Below are 27,382 nucleotides of genomic sequence, written 5' to 3' on the forward strand. Positions count from 1 at the left end.
TAAGATCAGCCTATTGGTTGAAATTTTTTTAATTAAATTATTATTGAAATTGAATAATTTTATTTTTTTTTGCGTGTGGGAGTTGGGGGAGGGTTGAAATTCAAGTGACTGCTTGCAGTGATTTTTTTGAGAGTTAAATTTTTTGGATTCAGCTTCAAAATTCATGTTTTAATTATTCTGCTTAAACTTTTTAATAATTTGGTTTAAAATATTTTAAAACGCATCTAACTATAACAGTTTTAAAAATTATTTTGCATTAAATTTTTGCTTTTATAGAAATTCTACATTTTTTTGCGATTTATTCCGCAAATATTATATTTACGAGAAAAACTACCATGACAAAAAATGTTCCCCTTCAAATTCTCGACAATTTGATACTACGCTCAATACCCATCCTTCAAAGGGGTGGAAAGAGTAGGTGTTTCAAAAAAGGTCAGTCCAATGAACTGATCAAAGTTACTACTTAATATCATTCGTTTTCGCTCAATTTTTTTTTACAAACTCTACTCACCCAACTACTAATCAAACCACCGTTGATTGGACTTCAACCATCCTTAGGGGTTGGTTGGGGGGGGGGGGGTGCTTGATTAAACACACAACTGAATCATGTATTTGAAAAACGGATCTGGACGTGCGATATATCGAATAGTATGTTTTCGAGGTCGCTGAATACGAATATGAACTTATTTTCTGGGTCCAGACCCTCAAAGCCCCTCTGTATCCCAAAAAGGGGGTCAAAATTTTGAAAAATGTGAAAAGTCGAGTGATATATCGAATGGTACGTTTTTGAAGTTGCTGAGTACGAATATGAACTTATTTCTTATTTCCAATCCCAATGTCCCACTGTGCTCCAAAAAGGGACCAAAATTTCGAAAAATCATGAAAAAGTCGAGTGATATATCGAATGGTATGTTTTCGGGGTTGCTGAGTACGAATATGAACTTATTTTTTGAATCTAATCCCTCAATGTCCCACTGTGCTCCAAAAAGGGGCCAAAATTTCGAAAAATCACGAAAAAGTCGTGTGATATATTGAATAGTACGTTGTTGAGGTCGCATGAGTACGAATATGAGCTTATTTTTTGGATCCAACCCCTCAATGTCTCTTTGTGTCCCAAAAAGGGGGCAAAAATTATGAAAAATCGTGAAAATAAGTCGGGTGATATATCGAATGGTATGTTTTTAAGGTCACCAGCTGAACCCGAATATGAACTTTTTTCTGCTTACGATTCCTCAAAACCCCCTTACGCCCCCCTAAATAGGATAAAATTTTGAAAAGTCGCCGAAAATCGTATGATAGATCGAAAATCCATCATGTTTTCAAGATCGCTGAACACAAATTTTCAGAATAATCCAAAGCACAATGGTTCGTTTCCCCAAAAAGTTAACGACAAAACGTGGTGTGATCTTTTTCTCAAAAGATTTACACCAAGTTGAGAAGATTTGGCGAAAAAAGCTGGAAAAATTTCAATCTCACCCCCCTCATCCCACCGACACATCACATCGCCACGCCATAGGCTAATAAGTATATTTTGTATTTTCAATTCGAGGTACATAAATTTAATAAATAAAGCACCTTCTACCTACCTTAATGAAATGTTCTCTGTGTGCCTTTTATAGGTTTGTATTGCACCGAGTTCCAAATTTACGATGAAGAATTATTTCGAAATTGGATACTGTCTACTTGAACATACAAATTCCATACATTTAGAAGTATTGGAAGGACCTGTTATAATTGGTAAAATTATGAGAATTATTTTAAGAAAAATGCAACGTTCATTGGTGAGTGATTTTTTTTCAATTTTAATACTCGGACTTACATAGGTATGTGCTTTCTTTTCGTAATTTGTAAGCAAAATCAACACCCTTTACTAGTTGCCAAATGTTCTGACTTTTTAAAAGTATTTTTTTTTAGTGATGCAAAGTTTTTGATAAATTTCATTCAAAAATTGAATTCATTGTTTTTCAAATCAAGGCACCTTTTAAAAATGAAGCAAACTGTAGATACGAGTATATATGTACCTACGTTTTACAGAGCACATTGGCATTGATGAAAAAGTGCCTTATATTTTAAATTAATATATCTACTATATAAGTTAAATAGGTACGAATCGATTTTGATGCCCCCCTCCCACACTATCTTCCAAATGGCAGATCAGTTTTATGAGGCCATACTTTTCGAGACAATTTCAGTACCCTGGCAGTATTTTAAAAATCCAAGAAGGGAATTGAATTTTGCAATTTTCATTCAAAATTTGTAGAAGTTTAAAGTTTCTTGATGAAGTGAGCACGCAAAAAATTGGTGCGATTTTTGGAAGATGACTTGAATCGCTTCTACACATTTTCAATAAGTCAACAGGTTCTTTCCCAAGTTTTCAAAAGTCAACCTCACACTGTTTTTAATTGATCATCTTTCCAAGTCGTTTTAGAATCTTGACATTATGTCAGGAAGTGGAAAATTTTTTTTCTGTTTTCAAAAGTCAGTATCTTCTTGATAAATTTTCTTTCAAGTTTAACAAAATCTGGAATACTGTCAAAAAGATAACCTGTATGTCTGACTGAGTTTGCCCGGGTCTGTAAGCTTTCCTAGGGTGTTCTCTCGACTCTCTGCATTCGGGGCTGCAGTGTTGAGAATTTTCTGGTCGGATCTGCTGCACGGACATGTCTGTGCAGCGGAGGGTCTGTCGTCCTTGTCTCGCTGCACCAGAGATGAAGAGATACTTTAAAATTGAGTCCGAGTCTCACGAGTTCGAGTCGCGCAATGACGAGCTCATCCTTCATGAGTCTGCAAAGCTCCAGAGTGTTGAATTTGGAGAAAACGGCGTTTTACGAAAGTCCGAGTCAAGTCTCACGAGTCCGAGTCTCAAAAGTCCAAAGTTTCTGGTGTTAGTCAGTCCGGTTGCTCAGTCCCCCCGACTGGCGATTCTCTGTATATACGCTCAGTTGCCGACTTACTTGTCCACCCACCCGTAAGGTCAGCCCAGTCTTGGTCTGCTCAGTCAAGACAACACAGGTCAGTGTGATAAAAATAGAAGTAAAGTCGGTGGTGCCGGTTACACGCTTCCTGGTGGTGATTTCAGCTGAGATTACTTGGAGGGAGATGTGCCATTGTTGGTGGGCGTGGTGGAAATTTGTGGTGGCGAGGGTCTTTCGGGTCTCCAGGCTCCCTGTCGCAGTTGGGAAAAGATTTTCCTGAGGGTTAATATTTTCCTGTGATGGGTTAAAATTTTCCCGATGATGGTTAAAATTTTCCTGATGGTTGGACGGCAGAGTGGGCTCTCGTTGCTGCAATGCTTTGTTGCGTTTGCTTGCGGTGACATGTTGAACTCTGGGTATGATTTGTTGTCATTGCTGCTTGGGGGTTGTGGTTCTGTGCACCACACAGCCTCGATGGCTCATTTGCCTAATACATATAATTAATTGGATTAGGATGTATTAAGTAGATTAATTACATCAAATTAGTATCTGAAAGACCTCCATCCTACCAAATTTGGGCTCAATAAAATTTTTTGCACTGCTGGTACTCAATAATCCAGTTTTACAATTTTTCGTAATTTTGATCTATTTTGGGAACGTCTGAAATGTTAGAAACCTGTGATCAATTTTTGGACAATAATCTGCTTTTAAACCATGAACGAATTTTAGATGACTTTTTAGTACAATTTTGGGATTTTTTTTTCAAAATTTTTGAATTTTGGTAAGATTTGTTGAACACGTGTGTATTGTACCTTTTGGATTTGCAAAAGATTTTGTTAAAGTTTTTGAAAATTGGAATTGAAATTCAAATTGAAATTTGTATTTGCTACAATTATAGGATTTTAGGTACTGATTTTGACTTTTGAGTTAGACTTCTGAACAATTTTTGGATAATTTGCCCATTTACAAATTGGTCAAAATGGTGCAGTGAGCTCTGACCAAAGTTATAGGTGTTAAGTTCATTTATGGCCTCTCCAGAGCAATATGAAATGTTCGGAAAAAATTGAAAAATCTCTGGACTTCTGGAGGCTTTAGAATGGCCCAAAACCAGAAGTTGTTGATGTGTGTGGACTTGAATTGAAGGCATTCCTCACATCGGTTCATTTTGATCAAAAAAAAATTATATTTCATAAAAAAGTTGAGGATTTTTAAAATTTTCAAAAATTTGCCAGGAATTTAAAAATGAATTTTGGCGTTTGAAATGTTGGTTACTGGGTTTAGGAGGTGACCTTTCGATCTGGGTTGGTTTCGTTCAAATGGAAGAGTTTCGGTTCATTCTTTTCCCTTGTAGGTTGTAGGTAGTTTGTTTTTGGTCTTCAAATTATATGTACCTATGTACTTAGTGTATTTCAATCATAATTATTTAATCATTGTATGTACATCTATTCAATTTTTGATCTTCTTCGTTACTTTCACTTTTTTTCTTTTCGAGTCTTCTCTTCTCTTCTGTAAGTATTTCATGATAGCTAAAGAAGACGTTTCGGTTTTAAGAATGATCAATTTACTTAGTGGTTATTTTTCAAAACAATTCTTATTTACGGCAAACCCGATAGGCAACTTATTTTACATGATTTTTTGATTTTTTTTTATGAACAATACATACCTACCTAAACTTTTATTTTTACTAAATTATTTTTCATGATTTGTGAGCTTTATTTATTGCATTGATCCAAAGATCAACAAAAAATTGTAACTTTGTAATTGCATTTCCTTACCTGTATTTTAATGTATGGAAATCGACGATATGGTTTTACTTTCCAATTCTTTTGCATATTTTACATTTACGTAGTGTATTTTTTGGTAAATTGAATTTCATCATCAATTAGAAATTAACGTATTATTTGTTTAATTGACAGATAATTGATTCACACGCTGCCGCAGATGCTTGAATTCTAGCAGCATGAACGAGTCGTATTTAATGGAAAGAAAACTCTGCAGAATATTATTGAAATATGTAGTTTGCATATTAATATCAGAATCAGTCTCTTGCTACGTAGACTATGTTTCGTAGATTGTATTGACAACTTAAGAAATCAAGGTAAAAAGAAAAACAAATAGATGTATGTTTTATTTAAATTAGGTATAATATAGGTACATATTATTCCAGTCATAATTTCATTATTATAGATTATTTCGAACTCTAGGAAAAGAAAATTCCAGATTTGTCTTGACTTATAATTATTTTATGTAATGTACAAATACGAGTATGTTTTGCTCGAAACGTGTCATTCAATTTTCGATCTTCTTTCTTCCCTGACATTTTATTATTTTTCTGGTTCTTTTCCTTTATTTTTTATTTCTTATGATTGGGGATAAGAATACGTTTCAGTATCAAGTACCTATACACGATAAATTTAGCAATACTTATCTATCCATTACGAGTAGGCTACCCAAGTTCATAATTTGAAATGAAAAATATTTCAACATAATAATGTATTATTTTTTAGGAGCTGTTTCCCACCCACTAACGTCCTCAAGCTGAATAACTGATCATGACTCCTGGAAAATTCAAACAATTATATTGTGCACTATTGAAAATCTCAAGATATTACTGGTCAAGGTGAACCACATTACACTTTCATTTGAATAAATGTATGCATAAGTATGTACTTACTAATAATGCTCTGCTTGTCCCTGCTATAGGTTTGTATCATACTGAGTCCCAACTTTACGAAGAATTATTTCGAAATCGGATACTGTCTACTTGAACATGCAATATTCCATTTATTTGGAAGTACCAAGTACCTACGAGTGATTATAATTGGTAAAAATACGAGAATTTTTTTAAGAACAATTCAACGATCATTGGTAAGTGATTTTTTTTCAATTTCTATACTCGGGACTTGCAAAGGTATGTGCTTTCTAATCCTAATTTGTAAGCAAAATTATTTGCCAAATGTTCGGACTTCGGACTTTTTAAAAGTATTTTTCTTAACTGATGCAAAGTTTTTTGATAAATTTCATTCAAAAATTTGAATTCATTGTTTTCCAAATCAAGACACCTTTTACATGTGAATCTGAAATTTCTTGAACTGCAGATATATACCTACATTTTACAGAGCACATATTGGCATTGACAAAAAATTGCTTTTCACCAAATCCAAAATCTCCTAAATGGCAGATCAGAGTTTTATGAGGCAAAATACTTTTCAAGAAAATTTCAGTACCCAGGCAGTATTTTAGAATTGTAGGAGGGGAATTGAATTTTCTAATTTTCATTCAAAATTTGTAGAAGTTTGAAGTTTTTTGATGTAGTGAGCCTGCAAAGAATTGGTGCCATTTTTGGAAGTTTGATAGCATATCATGACAGTCAACAGGTTCTTTCCCAGTTTCCCCAGTTTTCAAAAGTCACCTCACACTGTTATTCAGTATCTCTTGATATGTAGATTTTTTTCAAGTTTAACAAAATCTAGCATACCTAATGTCAAAAAGAAAACCTGCATGTCTTGTCTGAGTCTGCCCGGGTCTGTAAGCTTTCCTAGGGTGTTCTCTCGACTCTCTGCATTCGGGGCTGCAGTGTTGAGAATTTTCTGGTCGGATCTGCTGCACAGACATGTCTGTGCAGCGGAGGGTCTGTCGTCCTTGTCTCGCTGCACCAGAGATGAAGAGATTTATGAAAATTGAGTCCGAGTCTCACGAGTACGAGTTTCACAATGAGGAGCTCATTCCAAAACTTTTTCTAAGAGTAACACGAACTACTCAAGTTAAAAAAATCACTTTTGAACACATGTTCATCAGGACTTTATAGTGTTTTTTTGTCTGGCTAGTTTTTTATTTTCATTTCTGCAATGAGCTCTTCTGAGAGCCCCTTCATGAGTCTTGAGTCTCACAAATCCAAAGTTTCTGGTGTTAGTCAGTCCGGTTGCTCAGTCTCCATCGACTGGTGATTCTCTGTATATACGCTCAGTTGCCGACTTACTTGTCCACCCACCCGTAAGGTCAGCCCAGTCTCGGTCTGCTCAGTCAAGTCAATACAGGTCAGTGTGATAAAAATGGAAATTAAGTCTGTGGTGCCGGTTACACGCTTCTTGGTGGTGATTTCAGCTGAGATTACTTGGAGGGAGATGTGCCATTGTTGGCGAGCGTGGTGGAAATTTGTGGTGGCGAGGGTCTTTCGGGTCTCCGGGCTCCCTGTCGCAGTTGGGAAAAGGTTTTCCTGAGGGTTAATATTTTCCTGTGATGGGTTAAAATTTTCCCGATGATGGTTAAAATTTTCCTGATGGTTGGACGGCAGAGTGGGCTCTCGTTGCTGCAATGCTTTGTTGCGTTTGCTTGCGGTGACATGTTGAACTCTGGGTATGATTTGTTGTCATTGCTGCTCGGGGGTTGTGTTCCTGTGCACCGCAGCCTCGATGACTCGTTTGGCTAATATAATTAAGTAGATTAATTACATCAAATTAGTATCTGAAAGACCTCCATCCTACCAAATTTTGGGCTTAATAAAATTTTGCGCTGCTGGTACTTAAAAATCCAATTTTACAATTTTTTATAATTTCGATCTATTTTGCGAACGTCTGAAACGCTAGAAACCTTCGATTTGCACCAAACGTAACGTTTTGAGATATACATTCAATTATCTAGATGAAAAAGTTTAGTTGAGCTTCCTGTATATTCGTTCTAAATGGCAGATCAGTTTTATGAGGCAATACCTTTCGAGAAAATTTCAAGCATTTTAAAATTCCACAAGAGGAATTGAAATCGATCAACTGATGAGCTTGGGGGGAAAAAGGGAATGGGAAAGTATGGAGTTGAGAATCGGTTTCCATTTGTTGTTTTTTTTCTCGACTTCTCATCTTTTGGCATGAAAAATTCCCTTAATAATTATTTATAAAAATGCTTTTGCTCTTTTCAATAGAGTATTATTATTTAGAATAAAATGGGAAGTTGATAATTAAAATGAAAAATATTTTAATATATGTAATAATGTACCTACCTATCATTTTTAGGGGCTGTGTGATTCGTACTAATGGTTGAAAATATCAAGGTAAGTAAATCATACTCTCATTCTTGTGAATACCTACTCGTATCAGTATTAAATATAATGCATTTTCAATATTTTGCAAATAAAGTACCTAAATAAAATATTTCTTTTATAGGCAAGTTCCAACTTGTACAAAGAATCATTTCGACTCAGAGATCTGAACGTATGAATTCAACATTTCAAAGTATGATTACTTAATAGAAAGCTGCGAAATATAATAATTTGGCAAGTTCCTGCTCATTTGATGGAATTATACGACTTACGAGATAAATTTATTTAAGACAAATAATTCAACGAACAACGATTGTTGGTGAGTGTTTTTTGTTTTTTTAAATAAGTATTTTATAAAATTGCTTCGTACACGTCTGACGTCAGCTTGATATGTCAGAGATCGTAAAAAGATGAGCTTGGGAGGAACCCGATGAATTGGCGCGAATTTATGAGATTTGTTTGTCATGGTCATGGTTCATCGTACCTATCTTTTATGGGTTTTGTTTTTATTGTTTTTTCTATGCAGGTACCTTTGGAAACAGTCGACGAGGTTGGTTAATTTTTTGGAAAAGAATATTTTGAAAGCGTTGGATATTCGGTACATATTGCGTATTATAAAAATGCCACAAATATTTGCCAACTACATCACTCATTTCATTGGACATTATAGATTTCTACCGTGAAGTACCAGAAGTACCATCATACTCTGAAATTAGTGAAATTGGACTCGTAATCATTTTTATTTCGTGAAAATGTTCATATTATTATTGTACCTAATTTGAAAAATTTATTTTGTAATTCATTATGTATAACATAGTATCTTAAGTTGTGAGGAGTATCCGGATACTATAGGTTAGATTTAAGCAGTAGGTTAAAAAATATGTAACGATCGTATCTATTTTTAAGTGCCTATCAATTTATCGATGTATTTGCGATTGCATTCATTATTTTTCATGTCACGTTTATTGTAACTGAATAATGTTATGTGTATAATAATGTTTTTCTTGACAGCATATGAATATGAAGATTCGGTAGATCAAGTAAATCTATTGATGGCGTCAAGGTAAGTGAATATTGAGTTACTTTTGAAAGTACGCGTTTATTTTATGAAATTTGATTGAAAACGTTTAATGAACAGTCGGGTACTTTTTTGAATTTTGATATTGAAATATTGTGGATATTGATTGAGGCTCTAAACGGGCTCTAATGAAAAATATTTTTACAATCATCAAGTCTTTCCAAAATTGTACATAGGTAGCATTGATGTATTTCCTGATAAGGAGATAATAAGTATTTAAATGAGTATCAGGAAGATTTTAATTATAGGTAAATCATTTTGATGTTATCCAAATCGAAAATTTTGAGCCAGACTTTCCAGCTGTGAGCGGAGTCCTGAGTATTTACGTTTATTTTATTTGTATTATTGTATTTTAAGCTAATTTACAACATTTCAAGTTTCAACTTTCAACTGCGATTTTCACGATGAATTTAATATGGATTAGAAACGGGACAGTAAAAAAAATATATCATTGGAATAGAATAATAAAAAAGTTAGGCAAGTACTGTGGTGTATGTAGAAGAATATTATTATCGAACTTATGTAAGTTAATTCAAAATTGATAGAATCTGCATGAAAAAGGTGGGTAAATTTTAGCTTTAAAATCATAAAATGAGTCAAAAGTTTCCTTTTTCTATTTTTTTTTCAATTACTTATTTTTTTATACATATGCACTTTATTAATTGGGTCATGGGTGATTTGAAAAATCTAATTTTAGATTTTGGATGTTTTGAAACTTGAAAGTTCTAATTCCAAGAGTTTCATTATTCAGATAAAGTTATGAACCCCTTTTTTTGGCAATTAATTCGAAGATTTGATCTTCAAGTTACTCTTTGGCGAATTTTCTTCGCACATTTTCCCGATTTTCCGACATTTTATTTTAATTTAAAAATTTGATAACACACTAGCGCCACCTATTTCTTTGTCGATAAACTAAATTTAATAAACGAACGTGAACGAATTCGCCCATATTTTCGAATGAAACGTCGCAAAGTCGCAAACACCGTAAACGCCATTTTTAATATTTTTTATTATCATTTGAGTCAAAGTTCAAGAATTTCTTCGTACGAATACGCGAGTAATTTAAATTTTTAATGCAATTTTCGTTTTAATTTGTGCAATCGCGATTTAAAGGTATCAATAAATAGTTCTACATAACAGTTGAACGTTTCCGCGATCAATTCGTAGTTGAATTTCGATATTGTTCTTATTACTAGTGATATTTGATACTCGTAATCATAACAATTAGTCTACTTTCGTGACGTAGTTCAACTCTCGGTGTGATATTCTGATGATAATTTCCAATTCCAAGTAAAATATTTCTCGTTCATGTACTCTTCATGATTGGCGTTTCTTCGAGTTACAAAAACGACAGTAATATCAAGGTAAAGATAAAGAATATGAAAAGACGCGAACGCAGTTCTAGCCGAGACAGCTCTCGGTATCGCAGGAAGCGAAATCGTTCCAGATATGACGACAGCTCGGACGAACGTACTTCACCGGATAGAATTCGACGCCATAGCCGGGTTCGATCTCCTGCTAGTCCCCATTCTCGATACGGCTACGAAAAAGGTGCGCGAGAAGAACACGGTGCTTCTAGAGACGGTGAAAAACCTCACGCGTCGTACAAAGTACTATGTGTTAGCGCCCTGCATACCAAAGCCAGCGACGACGTTATAAAGGACGCCTTGTACAACGAGTATAAGAAATTCGGCGACTTGAGCGTACGTATTTCGCACGATTTAGACGAACGAGTAGCTTACGTATGTTTTCGCAATAGCGAAGATGCTAAAGAAGCCAAACACGCTAAACCTCGGGTCATTATTTACGATAAAGTGGCTTTAGTCGAACCAGTTTACGAAAGCCGAAGCTCGGTCGAACGTCATAGACATCGTAGTCGTCCCAGATCGCGGAGCTATTCGCCCGAATACGACAGGTATTATCGCCGATCACCTATACCGGATCCGTACCGAGCGGATAGATTCTACGATCGGTTACCTTACGCTCCGCTACCGATGATACGAGATTTCCGGCGCGATTTACCGCCCGTACCGCATCCTGAATTTCTGCCGAGACCGCCTCTTCATCCTGCTCTTCCGGTTCCGCCTCATTTGCCGCCGGCTCCTCATCTATATGTGCCCGGACCGCGTCCGTTTATGCCGTTCAAACCGCCTCACGCTCATTTCATGGATAAGCTCGAGAAAAAAGATAAGTTTCCCAACTATCTTCAACATATACCGCCGGAAGACGATCCGTTGGCTACGCGTACTCTGTTTGCTGGTAATTTAGAGCTGAGTATATCGGAAGAAGAGCTCAGGCGTATATTTAATCGATACGGTGTCGTCGAAGATATAGATATCAAAAGACCAATGCCTGGTACCGGTAACGCTTACGCTTTCGTCCGGTATAAGAATTTAGACATGGCTCATCGCGCCAAAGTTGAACTTTCCGGTCAATACATTGGTAAATTCCAGTGTAAAATCGGTTACGGAAAAGCCACGCCTACTACTAGAATCTGGGTCGGCGGCTTAGGCCCTTGGACGTCGACTACTCAACTCGAAAGAGAATTCGATAGATTCGGAGCGATTAAGAAAATCGACTACGATAAAAACGAAAACAGCGCCTATATTTTATACGATTCGATCGACGCAGCCACCGCAGCTGTGAAAGAAATGCGCGGATTCCCTCTAGGTGGCAGCGAACACAAGCTCAGAGTAGATTTCGCCGATATCGGATCTCGCCAGCCGAGAGCTCCACCTCCGCCCGCTTCTTCGTACGATGATGTCGCCATCGGTGCCGGAGATTATAACAGAATCGGATCCTCCGGTGCCGATGTACCTGCGTACGAGCCTTACGAACCTTTATGGAATACCGATTACGAATACGACAGCAGGCCGCCTGGTATTCCACCCGGTGTCACGTTATGGAGCGAACGAGGTAAAAACGACAAAGACTCGTACGGCAGTCGCACCCTCAGCAGTCCGAACGACTACCCGAAGGAAGACGATTGGGCCAAAGAAGCCGCAGATCGAGATTACGATGGTCATAAATATAAACGAGTACGTTCATCTTGCAATAACAGCGAAAGCGACTCCGATAACCGTTTCAACGGAGCTCTGGCCACGGCTACGTCTTTGGCTGATATCACACGTTGCACTACTAACGCTTGGCAAGGAGCGCTGATCCTTAAAAGCTCGCTGTTCCCGGCCAAGTTCCATATCACCGATGGCGACGGTAACATAATCAACGTTCTGATGAAAAGTGACGAAAGCAAACACCTGCTGAGAATTTCGCAAAGATTACGCTTAGATACGGCTAAATTGGAAGACGTTTCGAAGCGTATCGTTTCATCTCCTGGTTACGGGATTTTTGTCGGACTACCCGGCCCTTCGTCTAGTATATTTTTCGACGAAACTACCGCTCAATGCAGACCGCTGAGAAATCTCATCTCGTATTTGAAGCAGAAAGAAGCCGCCGGTGTGATATCTTTGTTCAATAAAGATACCGAAGCCAAGGGAGTACTGTACGCTTTTCCGCCCTGTCAGTTCGCGGCCGATTTGCTCAAACGTACCGCCCACGCGATGTCAGCCGAAAGTATGAAGGAAGATCACCTTATGATCGTCGTCGTGAAAAATGACGCCGCCGCGTAGATCGGCTCCAATTTGTGCTGTGTACTTCGCGTGGTCTACATATTTTTCGTAAGTATGAACTGCGATGCTCGATACAGCTCATTTGCACGAGTATTTTTATTGTTGGTTTACTAATCCAGTTTTTACAGCGATTAATCATCGTTCAATTGAGGTTCTGTGGTAAGTCGAGGGAAAAATTTGGACAGCTGTTTTCTCATTTTTCATGATTGCGGTTAAAATCGAGAATGATCCCAGTTTCAAAATTTGTAGAAGTTTAAAAATGAGTATTCAGACGTTCGAGTTCTTGCATTTGTTTTAAAACAGTTTTGAAAATCTGGAGGGAAAATTTGATTCCTGTGAAAGCTAAGGAACTCCTAGAAAAGGTCGAAAGCAAGGCGGTATGAGGAATACAGTATGACACAAAAGTAATGCTCGGTGGCTTTTATTTCCAAGTGGAAAGAGCTAGCGAGATGAATGAAGCGGCACGGCGTTGAGTAGGGAAAAATAAGGGCTTTCAAAAGCGACCTTGAAAATTTCAGGCCCATGCGCAAGGTGTCCACAAATCGAAAAACCAGTTTGGTCAAAAAATTCAAACTGGTTTTTATTGGTGCAATGTATTCTACACTTTCAGACGGCAAAAACGTGATATGATTTTTTGAAATCGGTTCATTATTTTGCAACCAGTTGACAAAAAATACCCCAAAAATGTAGTTAGAGAAAAACGCTTGAAACAAAAGTTGTAGAGCGTGAAAAATTACACAATTCTGTCTAATCACATTTTGAAACCGGTTCATTGGTTCGCATTCAGCAACCAGTTTTTGATAATCAACTGAAAATTGAATATAGGGGGGAAAAGCTTGAAACAAAAGTTGTAGAGCGTATAAAATTGAACCATTTTCGCGGATCGGATTTTGAAACCGGTTCATTAATTTGCAACCAGTTATCAACAATTACCTAAAAATTGGAGATTAAGAAAAAAGCTTGGAATAAAAGTTGTGGGCGGGAAAAGTTACAAAATTCTGTTCAATCACATTTTGAAACCGGTTCATTGGTTCGCATTCAGCAACCAGTTTTTGATAATCAACTGAAAATTGAATATAGGGGGAAAAGCTTGAAACAAAAGTTGCAGAGCGTGAAAAATTGATACATTTTTACTGATTAGATTTTGAAAATTGCTAATTAATTTGTAACCAGGTAACTTTTGATGGCTTTCCGCAAATTAGTAAACCGGTTTCAAAATCTGATTATCAAATATACTTCAACTTTTTACACTCTACAACTTATGTTTCAAAATTTTTAGTTTTTTTCTATCTCCAATTTTTAGGCGTTTGTCAAAAACACATGGTTGCTAAAATGTGCACTAATGAATCGGTTTCAAAATCCTATCCGTGAAAATGGTTCAATTTTTTACGCTCTACAACTTTTGTTTCAAGATTTTTTCCCTATATTGAATGTTTTTTAGGTGATTATCAAAAACTGGTTGCTAAATGCGAACCAATGAACTGGTTTCAAAATGTGATTGACAGAATTGTGTAATTTTTCACGAATTACATAAAATTTGAAAATTCAAGTTTTCAAAATTTAATTTGATATATTCAAGATAGAATTGTGGATAAAAAGTAATAAAATCTAAATTTATAAAAATCAAAATTTACGGTTAAATTGGAAAAATGTTTAAATTGTTATTTACACGAAATACAAAAAATTTGAAATCAAGTTTAGGCAAAGTAAGGAAAAACTCAAACTAAAATTTAAATAAATAAAATAAAACTCCAAAAGGAGACTTGACAATTAAGTCGAATAAATTGAACTAGTAAAATTGACAGGAAATCTCAGGTGCCATAAATGGGTTTGCGAACCAAAAATCTAAATTCTCAAATGATCTTGTGAAAAATTATAAAATTCGCTATAAAAAACGTTTGTTGACTCAAGAGTAAAAATAATTGACCCATAAATTGATTCGCAAATAAATTCAATAAATCTCCCGAAAAACTATACTTGAAAACTAGTGAACAAAATAAATTGAAATTGTGAACTCGACAATGACAAAATTCAGTAACGAACTTTTTAAAAATACAAAGTACTGTCAAAACCCCTAATTTCGGACAGGGTACGTAATTTCGGACACTCAGTGTTTTTGCTCTTTTATTGATAAGAACCAAGGGTACAAGTAAAAGTGAACACTTCTTCTATTAGTTTAGATCACGGACAATCTCCCTGATGTAAGAATTTTCATTTTACACTATTTATTTAGCCATTAAGATGGACTTTACAAAGTGCTTCATGTAAAGTGTGGGGAAAAAGTTATTCACAGAGTCTATCCAAATGCTTTCATAACCACGAAAATCGCTCTAAAATATCAAGAAGTCACTGGTAATTAAAAATAAAATTCATTTATCAAATTTCACGTTTTGTGTCTATTATTTAAATCCTAAAAACTGAAAAAGTCGCGAAACGGATCATTATTTCGGACACTTTGGTTAACGCTTTACCGAGTTTGGAAGGGTAACACTGATGCACTTGCAAATGTGTATTTTTCGAGTTCGGAGGTATTTTTTCAAGTGTTTTCAGTTTTGATGAAGATATTGTACTATTATTTCACTCATTTTCCTAAAAACCATACTGAAAAGTAAAAGTCGGAGTCGTAAAATCATCAACAAGGAGTTTGATAAGAAATTGTTCAATGTTACCAACTTATTTTTCTAATGAGAAAGTGGATAATGAGAGTGCTGAACATTTCCTTGAAAAATCGTTTTTCTCTACATTTCACATCATGATTCGAGCTGTTTTTGATTGGAGTTGTTTTTCAGAGGTAAATAATTTCTTTTTCAACTAAAATTTTCGAGTTCCCACGTTAAAGAAAAAGTGTCCGAAATTAGGGTACCTTGGATCTAATTTCGGACACTTTTCGAATTCAAATTAAACAAACAAAATCACGTAAAATTAATAAATTGATGCTCAAAAACTGTTCACACGGTGACATTCTATGAGAATGTGAAGACAAACACAAAGTTGAATCGCTCGTTTTAAAGCCTTTTACGAAAAACATGAAAAAGGTGTCCGAAATTAGGGGGTTTGACAGTAGGTAGTTGAGAAACGAACAACTGTAAAACAGAACTCAAAGTATCTATTAGAAGGTCCGAAAAAAACTGAGGATTTGTAGACTCATCCTAATTCTATTTATATTAAAATTTGGTTTGTTTTGAGAGGGAGGGCTGTGAATTGGGTAAATTGGTATGACAGTTTGATTTAAATCTATTTTGGGAAAGGATCAAAAAGGACGTGCAATTTCATAATGTGAATGACATTTATGACATCGTAAAATTGAAATTTTGAGGGTGCGTGGGCGCGACAAATGAAAAAGGGTTACAATTCTGAATAATTAGTAAGTGATAAAAAAGTTGTAAATGTCATGTCAATGTTTTGAATGTACTTGTGGTTAATTTTAAAGGGGTTTAAAAAGCACTTAGAGCTCATTAGCTCTTGTACAAATTGTTACAAGTGTCAACTTTTTGGTATGAGAAAATATTAAAGTATTCAAATAATTTCAGTTTTTAATCATATTGAAATGGTCGCTAGCACAAGGGTGAAAAAATTTGACATTTATGAGAATCAAATTATCACATGAATAGGGGGTGGCTGTGGGAATTGAAGAGGCCACAGCTATAAAATTTTACTGTTTAATAATTGACCCAAACCATGGGTAAATGTTTTGATTTTAAATTTACAACGCTTAATGAATTTTGAAAGCGCGAGTAAATATTTTGATTTAGAGTTTTAATTAATTTGAATTAGGGGATGAACGAGTTGAACCGATTAGTGACGTGATTAAAGTTAGCAGATGAAAATACTGATGAAATCTAGCCAGAATATTACATTTTGTTTCAAGTTTTTTTCTCTATCTACATTTTTTGGGTATTTTTTGTCAACTGGTTGTAAATTAATGAACAGGTTTCAAAAAATTCATCACATTTTTGACGCCTTAAAATGTGGAATACATGGCGCCAATAAAAACCAGTTTGCATTTTTTGACCAAACCGGTTTTTTTAATTTGTGGACATCCTGTGCATGAGCCTGAAATTTTCAAGGTCGCTTTTGAAAGTCCTTATTTTTCCCTACTCAACGACGCTTCATTCATTTCGCTAGCTCTTCCCACTTGGAAATAAAAACCACCGAGCACTACTTTTGTGTCATACTGTAGAAGAGAGTTAATTGTGGTTGGGGGGGGGGGGGTAAAACTGGATTTTCAATATTTCGTTTTGAAAATTTTGGATTTTTAATTTACGAAATGCAATTTTTATTTTATCCTTGTGAATATTTTTTACTTCTCTCTCCCCTTCAAAATTATTGGTTTTTATAGCGAAAAAAATTCCGAAAATTTCAGCCTTTGCATGGTCATTTCATGTCGAATCAGCTCGGTTTTGGGATTAGGTTAGGCTCTCCGAACACACAGTCAGCAAATTTCAATGTTTACCTAAGCATTATTTTAGTTACAGCAGGTACTGACTAGTGACTACTGACATCCCCATTGGTAAGAACTCTGTCTTCTGATTGCCTGAACGGAGGGGTAATTCATGTATTTCACCAACTCGTTGATATTAATTACTCATTTTTTTTTTTACCTAATTGTGTGTAATATTCATCATCTGTTTTTCTTATGTATTTATAGGTTTGTTTAATTGGCCTTTCGAATTGATTCGTTGAAAAAGCATACTCTCGAACATACACAATCATGTTTAGTGGTGTAAAATCGTCGATTAAAATCTCGTTTTAGAAAACCAATTACGATGGTATTCTTGCGCGAATAAGTTTTGTTCATCTTACATGTATGTAAAATAATAATCTCGACTTCGATAGATCGTCTTCGCGAAAAGTTCGTTATTGCAAGTTATTGTGGGCGTCTTTTTTCTACTCTATAGTGTTGCAATACCTATGTAGTGAAGTGGTGTTAATTTTAGTGACTGATTTGAGTGTTCTACGATATAGTTACACGATCATTTAGTGCAGATGTTAAGTGCTTTGTTTTTCTGAAAAATGGAAAAATTAGCGAATAAGTTTCGATTAAAATTCGACAATTTTTTCAAGTGACGAACGTATCGGTGTGACCCGCAATATGTATGGTGTTTATGTGCGCGATTTTTTTCATTTTTTTAACCCTTGAAATTATCGTTACCTTTTATTTCGAGTACGCGAATATTTTTTTTACAATTTGTTATCGATTCGTAGAGTTTTCGTGGTGTAAAATAAGTGCGGGGTTCATGTTAAGTTTTAGCCAGAATTTTGTGTCGTATTTATTGTTTTATTTTTATTTTTTTTGTTGTATTTATTGATTTTGATTATTTGTTATCATTTCGTTGTTTCAGTTACAGTAGTAATGTGATTGATTTTTTATCATCCGAAGAATTGTGCCCGCGCCGCGCGATTGCGATTAACTTAACCGGTTTCGTTTTGATATTTTTGTGATGCTCGTGGTGGACTGTACATACTTGTAGTACCGCAAATCTAGAACTACATCGCGGACGGATTTATAATTTGTATCTTATTTTCATGTTAAAATAAGAATCGTGATTTTTTTTTTCATGTAATAGTATTACGGGGTGAAAGTGTTTAATTTATTGAATACTATACAAAGACAGTGTGTGTTTGTGTGACGTTTGTTTAAAATGCATCTTATATAATTTTTTTTATTTGTGTAATTTCGCGATGGTTTAATCTAGTTTTGATTCATTTTATTTTTCTTAACAAACTTATAGTTTTTTTTTGTTTCGAAAAAAATGCAATAAAACGGGTATTTTTATTTACTTACTCGTAATTTTATTTTACTTATTTATTTTTTTTTCATATTTTCGAAGCCGATGCTTTTACTTTTGTGATTACTCATTTCGCAAGTATGATATTTATTACGAAGACGTATTGTAAATTGTGGACAGTTCGTATAATGGTTTAAACTTTTTTTGTTTTACGCGGATTGGTTTGTGAATTTTTTTTGATTTTTTTAAAAAAGGAGTTTTATTCGATAGTATTTTTTAACGTGTAAGTAATGTTTAACGAAGTGAGAAATACGAGAACGTAGTGTGTATTTATATGTATTCTAATATTTATAGTGGCGTTTTATCAAAGTGCTTATATTGAACAATAATATACGTTATGAGTTTTTCTTTTTTTTCATTTTACAATCGCATTTTTTTTGTTCAGATTTTGTGTGGGAAACTGAAGATGGAAAGAAATGATCATCTAATACGTTAGTTAGTTGATCCCCTGTAGTCCGGCATATGACAATAGGAGTAATTGCACCCCCCTCCCGCCGATCCTCCGGGACAACTTTTTTCTTAAAGGGGACATCCTAAGGAACTTTTCGAAGCAAACTTGCGCAAAAAGAAGTTGGCTTTACTCACAAAATGGCGGCCATTTTGATTGACAGGTCAGCCGAAATTGCAGATTTTGCGTTTCAACATAGGACTTGCACGAAATTTTTCAAACTGTACACAGGTAAATCGAAAGATCATGCAAAAATTTATTACCTGTCAAAATTTCAAGTGCTAAAGTGCGTTTTTCGAGTTTTGGTGAATTTTTGAAAATCGAATTTAGGCCAAAAATGAAGGAAAAAATCAAAATTTTACCAAATTGACCAAGACAGCTGAGATTTGGGATATACCCTATTTTCGACATGCCAAATCAATTGGAAACGATTTCAACCAGTTTTGAGCAGTTCTGGAGCCTCCAGCAGATTTTTGAAACTCGAAATTCCCAAAAAATTCCATCAAATTGGAGTTTTAAAGCTAAAATTTATTCTAAAAACTAATTTCAATACGCTACGAAGTACTGCAGGTGAATTTCAAGTCGTTTTGGAGCCTCCAGCGACTTTTTGAAAATTCCTAAAGCCTCCAGCAGATTTCTGAAACTTTGAATTTTCACAAAATTTCATCAAACTTGAGATGGAGAGTCGAAATTTATTCTGCAAACTAATTTCAACACCCTCTGAAGACGACTTCAGGTGAGTTCAAGTCATTTTAGGGTCTCCAGCGACTTTTTTGAAAATTACTGGAGCCTCCAGTAGATTTTTGAAACTTGAAATTTCCCCAAAATATCATCAAACCAAGATGGAGAGTCGAAATTCATTCTGCAAACTAATTTCAATACGCTACGAAGTTGACTGCTGATGAATTTCAAGTCGTTTGGGAGCCTCCAGCAACTTTTTGAAAAGTTGTATGACGTTTTTTTGAAAAATTGAAATTTCCTATAAGTAGCTGGAAGCTTCAAAACCCTTTGAAACCACCATGTAGTCTGCGAAGTAAATTTCAACTTGCCAACTCCATTTGATAAATAAATGTTGGGGAAATTTCAAGTTTCAAAAATCTACTGGAGGCTCCAGTAATTTTCAAAAAAGTCGCTGGAGGCCCTAAAATGACTTGAACCTACCTGAAGTCGTCTTCAGAGGGTGTTAAAATTTGAGTGTAGAGTAAATTTCAGCTTTCCATCTCCATTTGATGAAATTTTGTGAAAATTTAAAATTTCAGAAATCTACTGGAGGCTTTAGGAATTTTCAAAAAGTCGCTGGAGGCTCCAAAACGACTTGAAATTCACCTGCAGTACTTCGTTGCGTATTGAAATTAGTTTTCAGAATAAATTTTAGCTTTACAACTCCAATTCGATGGAATTTTGTGGGAATTTCGAGTTTCAAAAATCTGCTGGAGGCTCCAGAACTGCTCAAAACGGGTTGAAATCGTTTCCAATTGATTTGGCATGTCGAAAATAGGGAATATCCCAAATTTCAGCTTTCTTGGTCAATTTGGTAAAATTTTGATTTTTTCCCTCATTTTTGCCCTAAATTCGATTTTCAGAAATTCACCAAAAATCGAAAAACGCACTTTAGCACTTGAAATTTTGACAGGTGATAAATTTTTGCATGATCTTTCGATCTATCTTTGTAAAGTTTGAAATATTTCGTGCAAGTCCTATGTTGAAACGCAAAATCTGCGATTACGGCAGACCTGTCAATCAAACTGGCCGCCATTTTGTAAGTAAAGCCAACTTTTTTTTTGGGCAAGTTTGCTTTAAAATGTTCCTTAGGATGTCCCCTTTAAGAAAAAAGTTGTCTGGGGGGTTCAATTACTCCTATTGTCATATGCCGGACTACTGTATGACACCCTCGAAGTTGAAAAAAAAATGAGTGAATCAAAATCAAATATATTTTTTTTTGAAAACTTCTTATTTCTGTGTTAGAATTCTTCTAATTTTAAACAACTCATTAAATAAAAACTTTTGAAAAAGATACACACAAATATAAACGTTTATTAAGCGTTACTGGAATGTTTATGTATAGGTAGTTTACAATAGATCAACGATCATCTTCGCATTCTTGTAATACGAAGCGTCTTTAACCAAAGCAAATTCGTACTCTTGGTACTTGTACATTTTGCGGTCAAAACAATACCAACAAAGATAATTTTGTAGGTACCTAATTCATCGTAATCATAAAAGGTAACATTAATAACAAAAAAAAAATGAATAAAAACGTATTAAATATTTACAAAATGTATCGATTGAATCTGATAACGTAAAAAAAGTAATCGGCACCGAATGTGCTCATCTAGTATATAACTTTCACTCTCGTGTTGACTTAATAAGAAAAATTTTAAAATGTGACGGGGGTATAAAATGGAAGTAAAACCACGATTATTGACTAGGTAAACGAAACACTTAATTAAGTAATACATAATAACACGCGTTATGTTATCGTAATCACTGAAAACTCAATTCAAAAAATCATTAATTTCCGACGATGTTAACGGTTTAGCCGACGCTTTAGTTTTCACATTACTAAGCGCGGGAGATAAATTTATATTATTATTGGCGAGGTTGTTATTGAAAAAAGCTGCAGGACTAAGCCCCGATGAATTTATGGGTACATTCTGCGCAGGAAATGCGGTATTATTGAAATTGGACATCGAATTGGCCATGTACGTCGTCGTCGTCGTCGGTTGATAGGAATTATGAAAAGTGCTGAAATTATTCGGAATATTTGGAGACATTTGCAGCGATGAGATGTTCGGCGATGGTTTCGATGATAGAGATGTATTTAACTTCATTTCATCCAGATTACTATTTATCAGAGTCGAAGTTAGGTCTTTCGGAGCTGGTTTCGATTTAGAAGAAGTGATCGGTGTAGGATTAATTACTGGCTCCATCTGGAGACGCTGGTGTAGCTCGCCTTGTTTAGATAAGCTAAAATAAGATTCGAGTTAATAACTGTATAATACTCGTAACTTATTAATTGCTATTCGAGATAGGTACCTTTGTTTTTCACGTAAATTCAATGGCTTGCTTTCCTGTTTTTTCACACTTTTATCGGAAATATTCATTTTGAATACATCTTGTAATTCTTCCGTTTGTTTGGATGTCAGCGATGTGTCCAAACCATTAGAAATGTTGTTATTGGTACCGAAATCGAAATTCCTTTTAAACAGAATACATATTTGAATTAGTTTCCATTCAATTTAACTCAATAAATGCGACAGTTCAAAATTTATTAGATGATTAATTTTTCAATCAAAGACCAACCCAAATTAGGTTGAAAATATTGAAACCTATAAAAGGCACATAGGCAGTTAGGCACATTAATGGAGTGTCTGAGGGTCAAAAATAGTAGGAAAATATGGCTTCATTTTTGACCATTCATAACAATTTTTGATCCTTGATATGATCCATAAAAAATGACTCTCTGTAATTTTCAGGGATGAGGCCCCGAACGATTTTTTTTCGGGTTCCGGGTTTCGGAGTTTGGGCTTTCAATCAAAAATTTATTAGGTCTTGGGCTTGGATTGGGGTCCAGGAAACTTGGGTTTGGGTTTCAGGGCTCAGTGTCCAGGGCTTTCCGGGCCTCCGGGGCTTTTCAAGGCTTGAAATTGAGAGCTTCCATGGAAAAGGACCGTAGTGATTTTTTTTTGTTTTTTTTTCTTCATTAACAATTTTGAATGCATTGACATTTTTTTTAAAAAAACAAATTGGAAAATTTTGGCTTGTATAAAAAATTTTCAAGTCCATTTGAACTTGAGTATAACAATCAGTGAAAAAAATTGACTAAAGCCCTTTTTCCATGAAGCCTCTCAATTGCAATTATAATGAAGAATAAAGTACCTAAAATCGTATTTGATTTTCTGTTGAAAAAAAAAAAAAAACTAAAAACATTTCAAGGGCAGATTCCGATTGCTTTTTTCAAAATTATTTAAATGAAACATCTAAGAAATCAGAATTAAATTTTTTTTGGAATTTTTAATTATTCTCCAAATTTTTCAAGTATCATTTTTCAAAGAACAATGAACTACCTACAACATACTATTTAAATAATGTACCTACCAAAAATCCCTTGAAATATTAAATAATATGTTATTTGTATTACTTCATTTTGCACTTACTTTTGTTGTTCTTGCATTGAACTCAGTTGCTCCAGTTTAGCTCGGTGTTCAGTCTCGACCATATTGACCATTTCTTTTACGACAGTCATCACAGCGTTGAACTGATTCAATGTAAGAGAATTCTCGATGCTAAGAGGCATCAAAAATGGAAGTATTTGGCCAGCCATTACTTCTTTAGGAATGGTGATTTTTTTATGATTTAAAACCATCTTATAAATACCTGAGGAGAAAATGATAATTTTTATTGAAATAAATCACCTAATGAAGAAAAAAACGCAAGTACTCGATTGCATGATGAAAATCGTTGAATTAATCAGGGATGAAAATCGTTTAAATTTGAATTGGTGGTGATTTTCAGGACCTTTGGAAACGAGTGATTATAGGTTGAGGTTTCTAAAAGGTTCTCAAGTGTGGCTTTGATTTTTTTTTTTGTTTTTAGTTTCAAAAGGTACCTTTCAGGTTATTGATCCATATTCAAATTTCAAACTGTTTTATTTGTTCTAGTTGTTCTCTGTATTTCACTTTTGGTGTTCAAATTGTTCCAGTCACAGAATATAGAAAAAAAATTGAAACAAAAAATGTTTCCTAGTTTGGTAAAAACAGGGCGTTTCAACGATGTTGGTTCTTTTGTTATTTTTCTATTCTAAATGTTCAAATCTGACCAAAAAAACGGACAGTGATGGTTCCAAAAGTAGTTGTTCCAAAACGTTTTCATCCCTGCAATAATTAATAAAGATTGAGAATATCTTTACCTATAATACTCATCAGAACTGCCGGCTCTTTGGATTTAATTTGAGGTAAGAAAGGTATAATATCATCCAAAATCAGCCATTTATCTAAATGCTCCATTAATTTACCGATACAAACCAAACAATTCACTCGAACCTGAAAAATACATATACATATAAAATTGAGTAAAAGTTCCAATAGATTAACAAAAATTTTCCAATGTCACTCACAGAAGTACAGTTGGTTACACAGCAGAGTTTTTTAATACGAGGCATCAGAGCATTTTTCATCGCCGGGTAATCGATTAAGGTAGCAAAAGTGGGTATAACAGATAAACATAGTTCTTGCAACTGTTGCGAATTACACTCGAGCGCTCGAAATAACATGGGTAAAATTTCTGCTTTTATTTCATCGGCCGGAGTGAGTTTCAGCATCAGTTCCATTTTTTGCATACAAATAAGTAAAATCTGCAAGATGCACAGTTCCAGTAAGTACATTGTAGTAATAGGTATTTCAAATATAGCATTTGATTTTATCTCACTTGCACAGGTTCTTGCATTCTTAGGACTGGTTTTAAAAAAGGTAAAATATACTGAGTAAATTCTTCCTTAGTACAACCCTCGGAGATGGCGAATACACTTGGTAAAACAAAAGGGACCATGGTTGGATTGACGAATTCTTTCGCCAAACATGGAATTATCCTGTAGACAGAAATTTGAACAACGTAAAAATACGTTTACTGTGAAATGAGGGGACAGTAAATGAATCTTTTTTTTTTACCTAAATACTGATACACGGTGGGGAAGTTTTTCTAAAATTTGAGGCAATCCTTTATAAAATTGTGATTTTTGTAGATTATCCCATTGAAACATGGAATCCAAATAACTTAATGCTTTGACACCAACATCATCGAAAAATTCAGACTGCAAAAAAATACGACGTGGAATAGAATAATGCGATTTTCATTCAATTGGTTCGAAAAAAAAAAGGTTGGGATGATCACTTTACCTTTAAAAAATCATGAACTTCTGGCCTCAGCTCAGGCATATAGTTCAACATGAGTTTAACAATTTCTCTAATTTCTTGAGGAATCGATAACAGATCAGAATTAGAAATTCGTTTAAATTTCGACACATTCTGGTTATACGTTGTCCAATTATTATTGGAGAAATGAAATGGTTGGCCTTTATTGTACAATGCGTAAATCAACATTCCGAATGAAAACACGTCGCTGGACGCTAATAATTTGCCAGATAATCCGGATTCTGGAGCCAAGTAATCTAAACTTGGCTGAGCCAATGCGTGTACATCCATGGCATATTCGATAGTCGGCCATCTTACCTGTTGAATAGATTTTGAATTTAGTTTTAGAAATTAATTGTGAGTTTGAAACTTATAATTAGCAACGTACGATAGCTTCTGCTCCACTAATGCAGTGAACGCTGTAATCAAATCCGAATATTTTCCAGGCACCTTCTTTATTGATAACTATATTGTGCGGACATAGATTACGGTGTAATAATTTCACGTCATTGTGTAGAAATGAAAAGCCTTCGGCAATCTGTAAAAATGAATCGAAAATTAAGTTTGTTCTCAATTTTTTTTTGGTAGGATATGATGACAAAAGGTTTATATGGACCTGTTGCAAGCCATATTTTATTTCAACTTCGAATAATTTGTAGTTTTCCACCGAGGCAGGAACTGGAACTGGTACGTTGTCTACTTTACCCAAAATATTTGCCAAACTAGCAAAAACTGGTTCAGTAGCAAAAGCTAAACTATCTCTGTAACAAACAGGGTAATGTATTATCAAACGAACACATAAATAGTATTGGTTCAAAGTGTACTCTCGTTTGAAAGCACGAGTATTTAATCCTGGTTGCAGGTCGACGAACTTACCGTGATTCTTCTAGGGTATGTTGCACTACTAGAATTTGAGGATGTCTTAAACGAGCTAATTGAGAGATACTTTTTCTCAAAGTTTCTAGCACAGCTTCGCGATCATTCTTTGACAATCTATCCAACTGTTTCTTTTCTAATAAGAATATTGAAGCCTCTTGGTTGGTGGATTTCTTGAATCCGCTGAATATCTTCCACAGTAGTCCTACGATGAGGTAATTTCATTAAAAAATGTCTTGGTTTGAGAATTACGGTTTGTGGAATTGTTTTCAAACCTGGACCAGCGCTCGCGATATGATTAGTGGCTTCGTACTCTCTGGTAACCGGATTCCCTGGTAAAACTGTTGACAGCTGTGATACGGTGCTACTGACTGTACTGTATAACTTATTGAGTACGTCCATTTTCAGGCTGTAATATGCATATTCACGACGAGTCGAATTTAAACATCAATTTCTGCAGTGCTGCATAAATCTGGAGAACATCAAATACAAGTATTATATTTTTTTATCGTATGGTTGAAATAATAGGATCCTTGTGTCTATGGCTCTATGCTCATTGTTTACAAAGTTACTTACACATTGAAAATGGATTAAAACAAGGATGCTGACAATTTAGCAACGCGGATCTGTTTTATTGATTCAATCACTCAAATATCTAAGCGTAAGAATCGTGAAATTAGTAATAAAACGGCTGAAAAAATAATTTGTGTTGAGCATCTCAGTCTTATCATATCATTTTGCATATCAGCTAATCCGAAAGTTGCACGTTGGATTGCAACGTTGCCAAATCTAGCGCGCTGACAACTTTTTCAGTTTTTTCGGTGCTTGAATTCTTGAAAGTTGAAATGAAAGCTTTTGGTTTTGCCCTTTGACTATATATACATGGACTGCTATCTTCATTGTCACCGATGAAGCCGAAGTAATGGAGGTACTTAATCGGAGCATCGGGAATTTTCATGCGCGCGCAGGAATCCGAACCGCGCTCACACCTTCCAATCACCAGCGACGGACACCCTCCTACGTTCCAACAACCGCACTGCTCGCTGCAACGAAATCTCGCGCATGCTCAGAGCCCATGTCCCGATTAAGTACCTCCATTGCTTTGGCTTCACGATTCCCGTTCAACAACAATAGGAGATAGCAGTCCATGTATATATAGTCAAAGGTTTTGCCCTCGCTTCGATTAGCTTCGAGTGGGTTTATTAAATAATTTCTGCATCAGAAACAAATCAGCTTCTTCAACTTTTGAAAAAGTCGAGGCCCAAAGACAGAAAAATTGACCTATCGGGCTATCCTTCCTTATAAAAAAAAAAAAACTATACCCATCGACCTTTTAGTAATTAATTTCTTGATTGATAAATATAAATAATTTAAATAAAATTTTCGAATAATTTACTATTTAGCCCTTGCTTTGTTCGGGTATTTTTCTTTTTCAAAATTGCACTTTCTGAATAACACATATTTATTTAAGGTAATAAACTCCCCTTGTAAAAACACTTTTTTTTTTCTTGAAACACAAATTTTGGGAAACTTATATTTGCCCTAAAAATTTCTGGAAAAAACTCAAAAAGTTATTCAAATTCTGAAACTTTGCATTGTTTTTTACTCCTCACTTCCTCAGAATACGAATTTTCTAAAGGTTATTTAGTTAGCCCTCGCATCGATCGAGCCTGTTTATTCTTTCTTTAAGAAAATTGAAATTTCTA

The 27,382-nt window shown here is 34.9% G+C and overlaps 2 protein-coding genes across 2 annotated transcripts; one reads left to right on the forward strand and one right to left on the reverse strand.

Annotated features, from left to right (window-relative positions):
- The first annotated feature begins 10,018 nt into the window (after nt 1-10,018).
- On the forward strand, nt 10,019-18,789 carry LOC135839527 (RNA-binding protein spenito-like). Its single transcript, XM_065355601.1, has 2 exons — nt 10,019-12,702; nt 17,997-18,789. Exon 1 carries the CDS (start codon nt 10,345-10,347, stop codon nt 12,652-12,654), a length of 2,310 nt encoding a protein of 769 aa, XP_065211673.1. The 5' UTR covers nt 10,019-10,344; the 3' UTR covers nt 12,655-12,702; nt 17,997-18,789.
- Nucleotides 18,790-20,905: 2,116 nt separating this feature from the next.
- Nucleotides 20,906-26,455, reverse strand: LOC135839543 (SCY1-like protein 2). The gene is made up of 13 exons (XM_065355621.1): nt 26,253-26,455; nt 25,952-26,148; nt 25,677-25,881; nt 25,417-25,561; nt 25,189-25,338; nt 24,786-25,118; nt 24,558-24,700; nt 24,319-24,478; nt 24,008-24,244; nt 23,801-23,933; nt 23,049-23,268; nt 21,928-22,089; nt 20,906-21,858 (listed from the first exon to the last, which is right to left on the reverse strand). Exons 2-13 carry the CDS (start codon nt 26,076-26,078, stop codon nt 21,387-21,389), a joined length of 2,487 nt encoding a protein of 828 aa, XP_065211693.1. The 5' UTR covers nt 26,079-26,148; nt 26,253-26,455; the 3' UTR covers nt 20,906-21,386.
- Nucleotides 26,456-27,382: the final 927 nt, after the last annotated feature.

The sequence above is a fragment of the Planococcus citri genome, chromosome 3 (genome assembly GCF_950023065.1).
Source record: "Planococcus citri chromosome 3, ihPlaCitr1.1, whole genome shotgun sequence".
Taxonomy (NCBI): domain Eukaryota; kingdom Metazoa; phylum Arthropoda; class Insecta; order Hemiptera; family Pseudococcidae; genus Planococcus; species Planococcus citri.

Coding starts and splice junctions, on each gene's coding strand:
- LOC135839527 (XM_065355601.1), top strand. CDS start 10,345: ATGATTGGCGTTTCTTCGAGTTACAAAAACGACAGTAATATCAAGGTA.
- LOC135839543 (XM_065355621.1), bottom strand. CDS start 26,078: ATGGACGTACTCAATAAGTTATACAGTACAGTCAGTAGCACCGTATCA. Junction 23,934..24,007: donor GTGTAACCAACTGTACTTCT/GTGAGTGACATT, acceptor TGTATTTTTCAG/GTTCGAGTGAATTGTTTGGT. Junction 22,090..23,048: donor TCAATGCAAGAACAACAAAA/GTAAGTGCAAAA, acceptor TCTGTTTAAAAG/GAATTTCGATTTCGGTACCA.